This window comes from Sinohyriopsis cumingii, unplaced genomic scaffold, assembly GCF_028554795.1.
Source record: "Sinohyriopsis cumingii isolate HCF-2022 unplaced genomic scaffold, ASM2855479v2 utg001110l, whole genome shotgun sequence".
NCBI classification, from domain to species: Eukaryota; Metazoa; Mollusca; class Bivalvia; order Unionida; family Unionidae; genus Sinohyriopsis; species Sinohyriopsis cumingii.
The window spans coordinates 472,674-490,757 of NW_028315961.1; the positions used below are offsets into that span (position 1 = coordinate 472,674).

Genomic DNA, 18,084 nt, shown 5'->3' on the forward strand with positions numbered 1-18,084 from the left:
ATTCGATCCTGGACCGCGAGCATCACAGTCCAATACCATACTGATCGAGCTATCAAACATTGTTACGAACATATGTTTTGGAAGTTAATATATAGCTAGCTATATAGCTAAGGAACCAATATTTACAGTAAACAGCGGTTTCTGAATAATAACGGTTTCTGTATTTGTAGCGGTTTCTGAATAATAACGGTTTCTGTATTTGTAGCGGTTTCTGGATAATAACAGTTTCTGTATTTATAACAGTTTCTGAATAATAGTTTCTGTATTTGCAGCGGGTTTCCCAAGTAGACTGAGAATCAATAAACAACAGTTTCTGTATTTGTAGCGGGTTTCCCAAGTAGACTGAGAATCAATAATACAGTGGCATTAATGCACCAGTCAAAGAACTTTCCAGAATGTAAGTTCAGTGAACACACAACTGCAGGTCGATTACAATGAGCAACAGTTTCTGTTTACACACAGCTTCCTACGGATCAATAACATTATCATGTGTTGTATGATGGGAAAATATTTAAAAACCATAAATAATACTTATGGGTCTAATGAGTTAGGTTCGTCGGCACTATACGATGTAATTAGTTAAACTGACTAATTACGATCATAAAAAACCAACCATCTACGAAGAAAACTATATATTACAAAGTAATCTCCCCTTATGTAATCAAAAATTCAGTAGTGTATGGAGGACCTACTGTGACATAAATTAAAAAAATTAATTCAATGTGGTGATGATAGTTAATAATGTGGTGATGATAGTTAATAATGTGGTGATGATAGTTAATAATGTGGTGATGATAGTTATTGATACTTAAAGATAATTTTCTGTTTATATTTTTTCGAGAAAGTAGATCTGGTTATATTATCTGCGACGTATTTTACCACACGTGAGTTAATATCAAAATATGTCGCAGCCGCGTTCATAGACTGAAACATAATTTCTTTACCGGTTTCTATGTTTGTGGAAATTACCGCCCTCTTTCCGATTGTCTTATATCTTCCTGTATTTCCACGTGTATTATTCTCGCTGTATGTGACAACACGAAGGTTGGATAAATTATTGTTTTGAGTGTCCCCGTCAATATGATCAATAACAAGACCATCATTGATCAAACCCTTGTGACACTCGTACGTAAATCTATGACATAGATAATGTTTCTTCCCCCCCTCGCATGTGAACCTTAGATAGCCAGTATTAGAAACAACGCCAACTGGTTTTTTTAACTTGCAGTGTCTGATGACACCATTAATATTTGATTCATAGTTTGTTATGACAGGATGTGGGACAAATATATTTTGCTCCATTATAATAATATTATATGTTTAAATCATTGTTTGTCTGAAATCTTGATATATAATCCCTCACGGATTTTATAGCGTTTTCACCGCTATTATTTTTTTTGTCATAATATCTTTTAAGTTCTCTGAACCGTTTCCCGCCGCACTTCCCACATAATTCTGTCTTTCCTCGCACTCCAATACCACACCGTAGACATGGTATTGGTCCTAGACTTCCTCGTCGTATGTTTTGTGAGTGCATCCAACAAAATTCCTTTCTACAGGATTTGTTGCATCGATTTACCGAGCCGATCATCAACCATCTGCATTGGGACATTGTATATATATATATATAATTTTCTTTATTTAAATATTTGTTTTAATTATATGAACGAGTTTGAGAGATTATCCCAAACTAGGCCTGTTAAGTATAAATTCAACCTTGACAGATTATCTTCTGACTTGCCAGTGCGAGATCTGGTTGATCCGAAAAATAAAAGTTTGATCTCGAAAATTCACGACGCCAAGAAAGAATTTTACACGGATGGTGTATCTCATACATGGTCAACGTTCAAGATTATATGCAACACTGACTTTGTCACGGACGCCACAATGAATGACAAGCAAGCGGCAACTATCATTAACTACATCGCTGAATACGAGGGCAATCAAAAATATTTCTTCAGAGTAAAATTTATTGTATTAACAGAAACAGATAGTTGGATTATCCGTGACAAATATGATCCTGTCCTTGGTAATAATAAAACTATCATATTAAGTAAAAATTCCAGACCGGGTCTATTGACAGGTATTGATAAACCGTATTATGAGCGAGCGTATCCTGTAACGGCGGATATTTATGGAATTTATGAGATAAATAAAAAACCTAACGTTGATAAACTAGCGCCGATGAAATTTTCAAGGTTAAATTGTGTAGCTGAACGAGTAATAGAACACTTTACAAACGCGATGCGTGGAAATGGATTAACTGATTTAAGGCGTGAAAAAATAAACTCGTGGGCTGATTCAGTTAAGGACACCGGTGCTACAATAAAAGATGTTGCTGAGTTAGGAAAAATATTAAAATTTCCAATAACTGTGGCGACAATAACGGGAGAAGTACTGTACCAGTCGAAATATAAATCGAAGGGAGCTCCAATAAATATTATCGATCATAACGCGCACGCATGGACTAACGCGGTAACAATATTTCCACGTGATCGAACTGTTAGATTTTACTCCCCAGATATGGCTGTGGCAGATAATTCTGGGGCAGATAATTCTGGGGCAGATAGCATGTTTGATTTTATCAACGAAATAAGTAAAACCGATCCTGTATCGGTATGGTTATTCAAAAGTAATGAGGAGGGTGAATTTGATAAGTTTGTCAAACCGAACGGTGAAATATATCGCACAGAATCCCTCCATGACGAGATGAAAAATCTTGCGACGTTTTTACAGTGCAAGCACGCGGAAAATACTGACAAATTACTAACTAATTGTTTTACCGTTCCATCTGTTGCGGCTCATTTCGCCAGAGAACGAAATTCATGGAAACCAACACGATTTGATTTACTCGAGGACGTACGCGCAAGTTGCATCGAATATGGACATGGCGGATTATGGAATACCAAATACAATTACAATGATGTTATTTCGGTTGATATGGTTGCATGTTATCCAGGAAGTTTTCTGGGATACGGAGATTGTTCTGTGTACTTTGAAAGATTTGGTCACCCAACAAACGAGATGACGCGAGTGGCAATTAATGGACCATTACCTGATTTTGATCTGACTGGATTCGCCTGTATTGAGTCGTTCGAGCTCAACGAAAATCTTCACAAGATTTGTTATGTTTGGTTTGGCAGACATTTTTGTGAAAAACGTTGGGCACCTATAGTTTTGTTGCGATATATGCTAGATTGTGCGATACTGACATCGTTGGTGGTCAGTGAGGCAATTATATCATATCATGCACAGACCAAAGTTTGGTTGCCCATGTCAGATTCTGAAGTTATTAGCGAGTTTAAGGATGTTTCCGAAGATGATATTCCTAATAAACTCAAAACCGCAAAAGATCTCGGTAGAAAAATTATAGGTAAATTTACTCAAGGTGGTGCATATGATTATAAAAGACATCACGCACGATTAATTTTAGATGATGCCGAGTACGATTTTATAATCGCTGATACAACGGCGAAAAATACATTTGTAAATCGAGAGAGTGTTTATTTATCCGACGGAACAAAATTAGGTACGATCGTTAGTTACATAAATGACGTATCCCCGCAATATACTCATCTAAGATCTTCCATGTTGGCTTATGTTTCTATAAATTTATTATCGATGATTAATAGATTTCCTGAGACCGCAGTCAGAGTCGCAACAGATTCGTTTTATATTTCAAGTAAATATTTAGAATCTGTTATGAAATTTACAAGTAATGATGAACGATGGGGTTCGTGGAGAATAAAAAAGGAACTATTACACAATTATACAGAATCAGCAGATGTTCCAATGAGAGATTTTTATCGTAAGGGTAATAAAATATCAGAAATGTCGAAAGCGCCATCGTTGAGTGATCCAATAACTAGATATAAGACAGTATATCTCAATGGACCTGGTGGATGCGGCAAAACAACTCGAACGATTAATGTTTTTAGAAATTCAGATATAATCGTGCTGACACCCACACATAGACTCGCACGTGAGATGAAACAGCGGCAAGTACAATCGTGCACGTATCATAGTTTCTTCCGATGGCGCGGAGATACATGGACTCCTGAGCGAATGGGAGAAAAATATATACCTAAAATAATTATTTGGGATGAGATATGCACGGTGTCATTGGATACATTAAAAATGTTTCTTGATTGGTTGTTGACAAAAAATACCGCCATAATAATGTGTGGCGATCATGGTCAACCTCCGCCTTTTGTTGGACCATCTCCACATGATTGGTTAAAAAATTTCGTTGATTATTGCGAAGAAATAGATGATGATCATAGAGCTCTTGATGCAAATTTGAAGGAGTTTAAAAAATTAATCAGATTACAATCAAACAAAATTCAGTGTGAAATAATACTTGGAGTGATCTCAGAGACCTCAATGAGTGATTTTTTGAACTCATGGAGACCCACCGATTTGATCGTAGCAAGTAGAAAAATAATCAGAGACGCTTTACAACAACAGTTATTTCAACTACATAAAGAACAATATTCAGAACTACCCGTTCCGTTATGTTATAGACCATCAGATACACGAAAACAGAATATTAATGTTGATATTCCAGGACAGACAGAGTCAAGGAAACAGATTCTCGTATTAAATGATATTGTCGCCGTTGATATCAGTGTGGTCGAAGATGCACTATGCGCTGACAAATCTCCATGGGTGTTGGGATACGCTATGACGATCCACTCGTCTCAGGGATTATCTATTTCTGATACACGAGTCTGGATTGTAGACGATCGCATCGAGTGGTCAAATTTAGTTTATTTGGCGGTATCGAGGGTCAGAAATATATCTCAATTACGTAGAATCATAATTCCTGAAATCGTTGATAAATTTAACATCATCGATGATGATATAATAAGAAAAAAATTAATCGGATACAAACAATCTGACAAAAAAAATAAACGCGACTTTGATCTTGATGTTGAATTTATTATTAAGTTAAAACAACAGCAGAACAATCATTGCACCAGTTGTAATTGTATAATGTTATGGCGGTATTCGAGTAATGATTCAAGACAATTTACCGTAGATAGAAAAGATAATAGTCGCGGTCATACACGAGAAAATACCATGTTAACCTGTCTTGAGTGTAATCGACATCGGGGTGCAGGCACCTTGGGTGCTAGTTAAGTGATCGAAATCACCGGAGTGATCGCGGCGGTAGTTGTGTATCCGCGGGAATTATTTGTAGTTGTTCACGTGTAAATCCACGTTGAGGAGCAGCAGAATCTAATCTGTAGATTGCAGGTCTAGAAACGCCTACATTTCTTCTAGTGGATCTTGTCACGGTAGATATTTTGTGTGTGGTAACACTCCAAATAGGATCAGTTGCTCTCGCCTTACCACCTTCAAGTTCACCAGGCTCATATAAATATCTGACTGTGACATCACCTAATATTTTTTGTTTTCCAGCATCTTTCCGTTGTGTTGGTATATTTTTTTTTGTGACCGCGCTAATGGGTTTCATGTTGGTTGTTCGTGTGATCTCATTATTTAATGCAGCTATCACGTTTGGTAATCTTGCAACCCATTCACGAGATCTTTTATCCTGAATAAATTCCCTCGCGTATTGATATCCAAATAACCGTTCAGCAAGTGTTCGATTAAATCGCTCAACAATTGCTTAATCACGGTGAATTGCAGTATGACCTCGTCGTATTTTGGTATTATGTTGTTTCATCAGCGATGATACTGGACCAAGAAATTCCTTACCAGGATCAACCTGTAGTAGCTGTGGCCATCGCAGACCACCCCGTGGTCCGAGTCCTCATTGATAAATTCGTTCAAACGCATCGGCTACTTCAGATGATGTTTTCGCCGATAGCGGCTCTGCTTCTTTATATCTACTTGCAACATCAACTACGGTTAGCGCGTATTTGTACGTTTTTCCACGCACAGTATCATGCGGTAAAAACAGAATATCAGCTTGATGAACTTCATTAGGAACACTGACATCGAAATACGAGTACTGAATTTGTTTAGGACGTGGTAGATAAATTTGCCATATTGCTTGTTTAGATAACCACGTTTTAGCAGTAGAATGTTTAACCGATGCTGCATCAGCAAGTTTACCAATTGCTGCTTTGCCTCTCCAGTATCCTCTCGGTGAATAATAAATTGATTCCATTATTAATTACCAGCCCCAATCGCTAATTTACCTTTCATCGAGGATCTTACTAACCAATTAGCTAATGATTCTCTAATATTTTTATTTTTTATAGAATTTAATGAATGAATTAATTTTACATCTGCAATATGCCTATCTTGTAGATTTTGACTTTTATAAGCTACATCATGAGCATGACAAGCTTGATCAATAGCATTTATTGGTTCCTCGCCTGGTTTTGGTTGATCTTGATTATCGAGCCTGATATCGAGTCGAGTACCAGGACCGCAATAATTATATCCTGGTAGATGTTTTTCTCCGCTGTATTTAGCCCATGGAGCACCTGGAAACTTTGACATCAAATTAGCAATATCACCACCGCGCTTATTAGGTAAAAACGAAAATTTCTTTCTACAGCATACAGAACATTTTCCACCGTATGCTATTTTTTTGTTTTTTGTTGTAACTGTAGCTAAATCAATAGTTGGAGTTTTAACTTTACAGCGTAAACAATATAAATTCATGTTATAATATATATGGATATAATTGATTTCTCAGCAACTCGGCAACGAGAGCCAGTTAAGCATCATCCTGCGCTACCGAACTCCATCAGAATGATTATCATAGGACCATCTGGATCGGGTAAGACGCAATTATTACTTAATCTGATAATGAGATGGTTGAAATGGGATAAGTTGTATTTAGTAGCACCATCCGTTGATGATCAACGATGTTATGATGTACTTAAAGATTTCAATGAAAACGCACGATTACTGGATGAGGATAATGATGTTATAGAGTTTATAACCGATATTGATGAAGCACCATCCGTAGATTCCATAGACGGATTTATTAATAATTTAGTTGTATACGACGATGTGATGCTAGATAAACAATCAAATCCAGCCAGAATATTTTCCCGAGGGAGACATAAAAATACAGACGTGATCTATGTTACTCAACGATATACACAAATACCAAAAGTGATCAGAGACAACTGCAACATTTTAGTTGTGTTTAATGGCGTAGACACACACACGTTGCGAAATATTCATCAAACTTGGTGTGGTGGTGACATGGATATAATTAAATTCAAAAATTTCTTCTCACGAGCGCAAGCTACCCCGCATGGATTTATAACAATAAATTTACATGATCCAAGAACAAGATATCGTGTGGGTATTGATAAAATATTTGGGTAACAGGGGTGATGATAAAATTAAATTGAATTAAACAGATATCATTAATATAATGAACAACTGTGCGTGGCTGCGTCAAGGAACAACAGATAAATGCAACAAAAGGTGCCGTGGAGAATATTGCAAGAAACATAATTATCTTATAAAGAAAAATCCTCATGCTGGTCCACGAAGATGTGTTGGATGTAACAACGGCGTTAGAGGATTATATCAGATTTGCAAAAATTGCGGTGGAGATCGATATCGAAGTTTGATGAACTATTACAGAAAAAGAAAGAACATAAATCCAAAAATAGAAAAACCACCATCAGAACTTGAATATTACTTGAAACATAGAACAAATTCCGAAGATTCAGATGAAGATGAAACAGATGAGGAAAAACGACAGCGAGAACGCGTTGAAAAATATTCATCAAACTTGGTATGGTGGTAAATTAATAGCAGCAGAGAGGGTACCTACCAACGTTGGTCGTCAAAAAAATAAACAAGAAATAAATAAACACGTAGAGTACTTTATTTTTTCAGCTACTATTTCAAACTGAGGTTTTATTAGCACAATCAGTCATTGCAAAAATAAACATCTCAAGGAAAGTTCATTTGTAAAATCTGGACCTTTCTACGAGATGATTTATTTGTTTATTTGTTTTGTCGGAATTCTATGGTCTGTTCACCCTCTCTGCTGCTCGGCTACTCGGAGCCCCCTGGAAGGAAGATACATGGACTCCTGAACGAATGGGTGAGAAATATATTCCAAACATTATTATCTGTGATGAAATATGTACAATGCCACTGGAAAGACTATTTCTTGATTGGTTGTTGACAAAAAATACTGATGTAATAATGTGCGGCGATCATGGTCAACCAGCACCTTTTGTTGGATTTTCTCCACACAAGTGGGTAAAGAATTTTGTTGATTATTATGAGAAAATAACTGATGATCATAGACCACTTGATCCAGAATTAAGAGAGTTGAGATAAATTAATCAGACTACGTCCAAATAAAATTCATTGTGAAATAATGCGCGAAATAATTTCAGAAACTCCTGTTAAGAATTTTTTGAATTTTTAGAGACCATATGATTTGATAGTTGCAAGTAGAAAGATAGTTCGTGATTCACGTCAACAACAATTATTTTTATTAGATAAAGAAACATTTTCAAATCTACCTGTACCATTATCTTTTCAACCAGCAGATAGGCGACGACAAAATATTGAAGTTGCAGGATCATCAGAAAAACAAAATCTTGTGTTAAATGATATTGGTTAGGTTCTTGTCATTGTTGTTGAGAGCGTGTTAATGCCTGACAGAGTCATGGACAAAACTCCATGGACTCTAGGATATGCTATAGCGATTCACTCGCCACAAGGATTAATTATTTCTGGATTATTGATGATCGTACTGAATGGTCAAAGTTAGTTTTCCACACAGTGTCTCAAGTCAGAAAAATATCTCAGCTGCGGAGGGTTATTATAAACTTTGCAGCAAATAATAATCATACTGCTGCTGGTAATAGCGATGATGTAGTAAGAATAAAACTGGTTAGTTATAAACTGTGTGACAAAAAAAATGCAACTTTAATTGCGCCATAATGTTGAATTTATCATGACGCTGGAAAAACAGCAAAATAAAGATTGTGCAAGCTGTAACACAGCAATATTGTAGCAATATTCAAATAATAATCCACAACAATTTACTGTTGATAGTATTAATATTAATTTTGGTCATACACGCGAAAATGTGACGCTGACCTGTCTTGAATGTAATCCATGTTGAGGTGCTAGTTTACAAAGGTGAACGTGGTGGTAATTGTGAGTCTTCAGGAATTACTAGTAATTGTTTACATACAAATCCACGTTGAGGAGCAATTGAATCTTGTGTGGTGATTGCATGTCTATCCCTGGATCTTACTACACTCTACATTTTATGTGTCTTCACATTCCAAATACAATTATTTGTTCTTTTTTTACCACCTTCAAGTTCACCAGGTTCATTTAAATATCTCAAAGTCATATTACCTAATACTGGTTGTTTTAAAAAGTCCTGTCGTTGTATTGGTATATGTCTTTTGTGATTGCATTAATAGGTTTCATAGAAATTGCACGAGTAATTTCATTATTTAATGCAGCTATCACACTTGGTTATCTTGTAATCCAATTGCGACATCTCATATCTTTTTGAATTGTTTCCTTCGCATATTGGTATCCAAATAACTGCTCAGCAAGTGTTCTATTAAATCGTTCAACAATTACCCGACTGATATGAAGTGCTGTATGTCCTTTGCCAGGATCAATCTGTACTAACTGTGGCTATCGCAAGGGTCAATGTTGATGAATTCGTTCAAAAGCATATACAACTTTAGCTGCTGTTTTAGATGACAGTGGTTCTGTTTCTTTATATCTACCTGCAACGTCAGCGACGACTAACGCATATTTGTTTGTACATAATTGACGTCTACCAATTTTAATAGTATCATGTGGTAAAAATAAAATATCCACTTTATAAACTTCATTAGGATTATTGACATCAAATTGTGCATGCTAAATTTTCTGAGGTGGTGGAAGCTAAATTTGCCATATTGCCTGTCGTGTTAACCAATTTGCAGCAACTGAACATGTAACATTTGCTGCATCAACAAATTTACTAATGGCTGCTATACCCCTCCAATATCCTCTTGGGTTATAATGAATCGATTCCATTATAATAACAATAACTGGCTGATTAATTAGCAGCCCCTAATGCTAGTTTAACTTTCATCGCCGATCTTACTAACCAATCAGCTAATGATCTTTGAAACATTTATTTTGTATGGAATTTATCGAGTGAATCAACTTCACATCTGCAATATGTCATTGTTGTAAATCCTTATTTGTATATGCTATATCATGAACGTGTCATGCTGGATCAATTGAAGCTATTGGATACTCTCCAGGTCTTGGCTGATCTCGCTCATTAAGTCGGATATCAAGTCGACTTCTAGGACCACAATAATTATATCAGGGAAGATGTTTTTCTCCTGGATACCTAGTTCATGGAGCTCTTGGTAATTTTCCTAATGAAGCGGCTATATCACCACGAGTAACATTTTGTCCTGACTGTTTCGGGGAGATAGATTTATATTTGTTGTACCACATTTTACACATTTACCTGTAAGTGCAAGTTTTTTTTATAGTCTTTTGCTGTTATTGTTGTTAATCCACTTGTGGGTGGTGGATGCTCTGCATATAACACAATATAAATTCATATTATTTATTATATTTCTACAACATGCATGTCAGTGATTTTTCAGCGACACAAAAGAAAGAGCTAGTAAAACATATTTCAGCACTACCGAATTCCATCAGAATGATAATAATAGGTCCATTCGGATTGGGTAAAACACAATTACTGCTTAATTTGATAATGAGATGGCTCATGTGGGATAAATTTAATTTAGTGGCGTCATCTATGGATGATCAGAGATGCTACAATGTACTAAAAGATTTTAATAAAAATGCAAATTTTTTGGATGAAGATGGTAATGTTAATATTAATTTTATCACCAATATTTATGAAGCCCCATCTGTGGATGGCCTCGATGGATTTATTAATAATATCGTAGTAATGCTTGACAAACAATCAAATCTAGGTCGGATATTTTCTCGAGGCAGATATAAAACACCGATGTTATATGTGTTACTCATTGATATACACAATTACCTAAAGTGATCAAAGTTAACTGCAATATTTTAGTTGTGTTTAATGGAGTTGATACACTCTGCGAAATATCTATCAGACTTGGTGTTCAGGAGATATGGACATGATTAAATATAAAACTTCATTTCAAGAACAACCCCACACAGACTTATAACAATATATTTGCATGTTCCTCGGTCAGTGTATCGTATAGGCCTTGATATTGTATCATTCTCTCTCTTTGGTTGAGAGAGTGATACAATAATGATTTAATTACTTGCACAATATAGCAGAAGAGAGGGTTCGACCAAAAATGAGTGTCCGTACGGGTAGAGAAAGACATGCATTAAACTTTAGAAAAACACGAATGACAATAACAAAATAACAAAAACTAACCCAATTAGAGGAACTCTTGGTTTTCATTAGAGGCTTCAGTTTGATGTTATAAAGCTTATATTTTTCGTATTTTTTGTATGAAGTTTTTGTTTTCATAAATGACTTTAAAGCCATAGGTATGTTTACCCTCTCTGTTGCTGTGCGCAAAACTGAATGTCAAGACATTCTAATACAATGAAGCCACGTAGAGCCATATGATCAGAGATGTAAACTAAGTCCACAAAGCTAACAAAAAATTCACATATTTATGATCAAAATGAAATCAATAAAGTAAACCGCCTGAGGAATAATACTTAAGGTTTTACATCCAAATATAACAACGTACTGAACAGATAGCACACATATCAACTTGGTTTTTGGTAGGGGAAGTGGATGATGTTCTTATTTCACATAGTGAAAACATACATTAGTGCCATATGTAGACAGCAGGAAGTAATGGCAAAGATTTATTGTCTATATATATTATAGACAGAAAATATGAATTTTCGTCTGTGGAAAGGCTGGATTTGAGAGGTAGTAGGGTTTATAATCCTAACATTAACGCTATCAAGGAATGTATTGGAAGGAGAAAAAGGTATCATCATAAGCATTCCAAAATTTTTAAGTTGCTAAATTTATAGCAAATGACGTTTCCCTCAGTTTACTATAAGGTCTGAATTAGTACTGTGACTCCTGCAGACTTGACCTCTCATAATCCTAAGTCCACATTAATGAAGTACACAAAAGGTTTGTTTACTTAGAATACAAAGTGAATTTCAATAGGCCTTTAAAACTATTACTTTATGAAGATTACACTGAACATTATATGTTAAAACTATCTAACTTGCAAGGAATTCAAATCCAGATTTAATCTTCTAATTTGCAATAAATAAAACCCAAATATTTACAACGAGGAAGTTGGAAAATATCTCTTTCTCTGAAGCTCAACTGCAAGACTTAGGATATGTTGAACATATAATGTTCTGTGTGATCTTCATGTGTATAATATTTGTAAATAGAACCCTAATATGTACGACTATCTTAAAACTACATTATTTATTGACTGCAAAACTTACAATAAATGGTGACAGTCAAGCCTTCCGAAGCCAGGCCTCTATCAAATTCACTGTATGCTCCACATCTCAAACTTTTCCCATTGTCAAGTCTTTGCCCTGTGTAATTCAGAGTTCCCCTACTAACAAACATGTCATTGCCAACATTAATTTCAGTAACACCAGATGAAGAGTCCGTAATGTTTGCACCATTCTTCATCCAATATATGGCAGCACTTGGTCGGCATGCACCAGTCTCGCAAACAATTACAACCAACTGTCCCTCATTCAAAGTTAATGCTGTGCCATTCCTCAGCTGTACTGAATCAATGGGCACTACAAAAGTTGCACAATATTCATGTCATCAGAAAAACATCTGGTTGCATATTATGCAAAAAGTATGGTATCATTATAAAATTGTACACTGTAATTTAGAAAGACTTATTTATAAATAGTTTTAAAATATATTTTTAAAATTCCTAAACGTTATGATGTCAAGCAGTATGAAGATTTTAGTTAGCTTCTTTTTTCTCTGTTCATGCAGAATAATTCAGATGATGATTAGAATGGTATTTCTACATGAAATATAGCATAAATAAAGTGACTAATAGCTTGTATAGTAATGGGGTGTTATCGTTTCATTAATAACATGGAAAATAAAAATGTATATTACACAGGATCTACCAACTGAAGTTTGTTTTGTTTTTCACGGTTCTAAAACTTCTGCCTATGTTCTCATGATTAATGACACGGAAACTAAAGTTGTATAGTGCTGCACAGGAACTAACAATTAACATTTTATTTTCCATAAAGTGCACCTTTTCAATGATCTAAAACTTCAAGATGTTAATGCGATTTGCATTTATGTTGGTTTGCATTTATTACACTTTACGCAAATTTTGTAAATTAATAAACACAATTAACAGCCTTTCACAAAACAGTTTATGGCTTATGTACTATATGTAACAAGTTGAACCAAAATGCATGCTGGACTAAAATGACAACAAAAAAACATCAGTCGGAGAGGTAAATTTGTTGTTCCAAACAACAATGTTCTTCATTAAGATTGTGTGCTGAAAACAACAGTTACTGTTATAGATATAAACCACATCACCATTAAATCTTCAGAAGAATATATATATATATATATATATATATATATATATATATATATATATATATATCCAGCTAGGATAAAAGATCTGCATTAACTAATGATGTGAAGAAACGCAACCCACTTGGATGCAAGTTTGAGAACATTTTAAAAACTTATTTTGTAATTATTATATAATATTCAAACCCTAATACACACAGTTGAAGTATTAAAGTAGATTTGATTAAGAAATAGTCATATTGAGTACTTTTGATATTACTGATAGTTTTAACTTGTCAGTTCAAACAGAATCTGTAATTAATTCATGGAAAACTTTTAATCCATTTCAAATGTATTTTGCTCATTAATATAAAAGATCTAGCTCAAAGACAAGCTCTTCCAAGATAAACCTATAATTTACATCTGGATCTAAAATGGCATCATGCACACGCGACTGGAAGGAAAATGATGTAAGGAAATAACACAAGCTCACTTCAGACATACTGTACATACTGTATATAGTTTGGTTTCAATTATAAGAAAAACTAAAGCAGAAAACTGCAGATGCAATGGAATACGACACTGCATGGAAAGCTTGACAATTATGTTTTGTAAGTTCAGTCTTAAAAAGGACAAATCTGTATTGCAAGCCAACATTCCAGAATGATATCCTTTAAGTGTTGAAAGATTTCATTTCGTTTTCATCTTGACAGTAAGAGTTGTTGTTTCAGAGAGAAGGAAAGTAGATCTGTTATGTGACGGAAGAGGTCTCAGTTTTTTGTGCATCGGGAGAATAAAATATAACAAAGTTGCAAGCTTGAAACAAAAACATATGATTTGTATTGGATTGTAATGACATTTTTTGTGTGTAATTAGGATTTGTAAAGTAGCTTAAACAATTTTGCAGATATGATGTCTCAGTGTGACAGTTTATAGTGATGTATAACAAGGAGGCCCCAAACATGTAGCATGACGTCCCACCCAGTCATATTATCCTAACTCCAGAACAAACAGTCATAATGCTAACCTCTTAATGCTGGGCGCCAAATGAGGAAACTGTTAGTACCATTTTGTGAAGTTTTTGGTATGACTCAGCTGGGATTTGAACCTGCGACCTAGAACATCTGAGGTGGACACTATCCACTAAACAGCCAGTGCAGTGAAGTAAAACTTGTAAACAGATATGACAGTAGCAGAGATAACAGAACTAGTTGTTTCCAGAAGAAGAAAATTATACACCTTGTAAATCAATAAAGACTTTTCACATGCAATGAGGTTTTTTTTTTTTTTTAAAGATTGGTATAAAATATAGCATAGTTTGTGATCTTGATGTGAAAAACAAGCAGTTTAGTCAGTTTAGTTTTATTCATTTGATTCTTGGAAGTGAAAGTGGGGGGGTTTGGTATTTGTAAAATATTCCCGACTTTAACTTGCTCCGGCAATGAGAGGGAATGTCTTTCTCAAACACATGCTTAAACAGCAAATACCAACTGAAACAATCTTGTTCTAGTCAGCAGCTGAATTGAGAAAAGAATTGTAATAGATTTAGCTCAAAGTAGAGCTCTGATAAGATCTTGATGATATAAAACTATAATTTACATCTGGATCTAAAACATGACCAGCCTAATGGTACCATGCAGGCGCTGATGGAAGGAATAATGTAAGGCAATAACAAAGGCTAGATTGGCAGATTATTGTTTTGGTTTCAGTGATACATAAATTATAGCAAACAACTATAGATCCAACAGTATATCATACTGTATGGAAAGCTTGATAATTATGCATTGCATGTTCAATCTTACAAATGGCAAATCTTTATTACAAGTGTTCATGCCTGAATGATATTATGTAAGTGGTGAAAGATTTAATTACATTTTAAATCTTGATATTAAAGAAGTTGTCTATGAGAGAAGGAAAATAGACAGATTGTAAATCGATAACAATTTTGCACATGAAGGTAGAAATCTTAGCTTTTTCCCAAAGACATGCAAAACAGCAAAGCCGAACACATCTGGCTGGGTGCCACACTAGTGACCAATTGAATTACAAATTAGATGACCTACCAAATGACATACTGCAACATTATTCCTCTAGTCACCAGCTGAATTGAGAAGAAAAATGTGTAAATGGATTTGAGCTGCAGCAAACAAAGCTGGATGGTTTATTAAACTTACCTTTGACATACAGCCTGGCCTTGTTGGAATCAATTTTCAGATTTTGGGCAGTATTGTACACCTGGCAGTAGAATGTCCCATTGTGGTCAGCAGGAGTAGGAGTAAAGTTCCAAATGGCTCCAATGCCCTTTGACTGAAATCCTAGATACCAGCCAATTGTTGCAGGTGGCCTACTGGTTCCTGTTAAACATGTCAAGGATGCTTGTACTCCAGCTGTTACATTCAGTGTGTCTGTTATGTTCCGGTTCATCTTTTGTATAACTGCCTCTGTAACCCTAACTGAAATCATTTTTAAAAGGTTTATACTTACTTATTGAAATTCCAATTACAAAGTGCCTTACCAATAAATAACTATTCACACATAGAAATTCCAATTATGAAACATCTCAAATGTTTTCCATTTATGGACCTGGAGATTTAATCAAGTGTTTTCAAGTTTCATGACTTCCAAAAGTTTTAATTTTTTAAAATTGTTATCTTACGCATTCCTTTAAGCTAAAAATGTCAATAATGTGTTGCATATCATCGACCTAGATTTGGGTTTGGTTCCCCTTTCACCTTCTTAAATGCCATTAATCAACTGTAGAGTGCACCATACTCCCAATTTCAAATCTAATTAGCATTGCACTATAGCAAAAGGACGGTATTACATTTGGTTTTTATCAGTGTCACATGTCATTTGATCTCACCAGGTTTAACTCCTTTATTTGATTAAAAAAACAGAAACTTTTGTTTTCCACAGGCTAATTCAAATATTTTTTGAAGCAATGTTGAAGTACTTTTGCAACAAAAAGATTTCACTCAAGTAAAACCAACTTATGGAAATTCATGCAAACGACAAAATCAAGTCCATACGTTCAAGGATTATTCAACACTGTATAAACTATGAAACAAATATAGTTACATCCATGTTTTACGTTTCAGTCCGTGTTCCCCGGAACCAACCACCCACCCTTACCCCAACCTTGCATTCAGCTTTTAGAAATAATTATGTCCTCTACCTGTGAATGCAAGGCAAATTTTCCTCCATACTGCTGCAACCTTGCATTCTCCTCCTACACATGACAGTATTTTTGAAATTAAATAAGACTTCCATATATGGTGCTTCTTTGACTACAACACAACTGAATACCTGATGGATTATTTGAGATGACATGGTGGTCAAAATGTTAAGCATCATAGCTAGAAAATGAAGGAGACAATAAGGAAAGCGTGTAATCCTTAAATTTCACATATACAGACTTTACAATGTATTTATAATCACATTATAGGTGTATGGATGAAAAAATATTTGTATACCCATGACTATCACTAATAAGGTTGAGAGAATGAATATACAAAGTAACACAGATTCAGTTTTATTTCAGGATTAATGTAACTGCACAGTTAATAAATACTCATATGTTCAATGTAATGACAGATGTGTCATGAAATAATACAAAGGTATTATTGTGCAGTAAAGGGTTAACACATTAATGGTTGGAAAAATGAGACCCAAAAGATACATGAGAGTAGATGACCCGAGCTGGCCTGGTGGTAGTGGTGAGTGAGTTTAAAAGATATATTGACACAGGTCAGCATTGAATGATGGTCAGATGGACGGATATGAACAAGAACAAATGGACAAACAGTAAAAAAAAATGTTTTACAGAATATTAATGTTTCCATGGTGAACCTTAATCCTTTTCAAGCTGTTTCCATCATGGATAGGATTTAGTGGCCATCATGAATCGTTCTAATTGCGGCGCATTAAGATCTGATCAAGTTTTACTGCCACAGTTAGAAAGTTAAAACAATATAGCTACATTATAGTGGATGTCCACTATATCACCTGGAACTTACATAGTTGCTCAGCTACAGTAAACAATGTCATTTAGTATGCAAAGACTTGTCCAGTGAAATGAATTCAAATATGAGATGATACATTCTGAGCAATGAATGCTGAGACTATTTAGGTACTTCACAAAAAATACAAAGTTTAAATATAATTAGTTTAATGAGAGAGAGATGCTAATTACTACCGGATTTCATTGTTATTAAAATAAAGTAAGCGAGAAATGTTGCAATTTTTTTCTTTCCCCAAGTTGCTTTTAAATTTTTTGCTGAACATGGTCTATACATAACTACCCAAAATACAACCTCTATCACTCCAACCTGTTTAGTGCTTGAAGCCCAAAAATACTTGACCTTTTGCTTAAACATTATGTAAGTAACTTCATGTTTATTTTTATCGTACATCTACTGATTTTACACAGAATCGATGAAACATCTTACATTGTATTCCATAACCAATAACTTAATATATATACATAGCATTGCTGGTTCTGGTCATCTGACGTGTTTACATGCACAAAATGGACAGCAGAATGTCATGAAAAAGTGAAATCACATAAATATTCT

The 18,084-nt window shown here is 34.8% G+C and overlaps 1 protein-coding gene across 1 annotated transcript in view; it reads right to left on the reverse strand.

Moving 5' to 3' along the window:
* The window catches only part of LOC149772828 (hemicentin-1-like), a 212,041-nt gene that overhangs the window by 156,438 nt on the left and 37,519 nt on the right, over window positions 1-18,084 (reverse strand). Inside the window, exons 5-6 of the mRNA XM_089947228.1 lie at window positions 15,685-15,963; window positions 12,442-12,753 (exon numbers count right to left, since the gene is read on the reverse strand). Coding sequence (XP_089803354.1) covers window positions 12,442-12,753; window positions 15,685-15,963 — 591 coding nt within the window. The remainder of the gene's footprint in view (window positions 1-12,441; window positions 12,754-15,684; window positions 15,964-18,084) is intronic.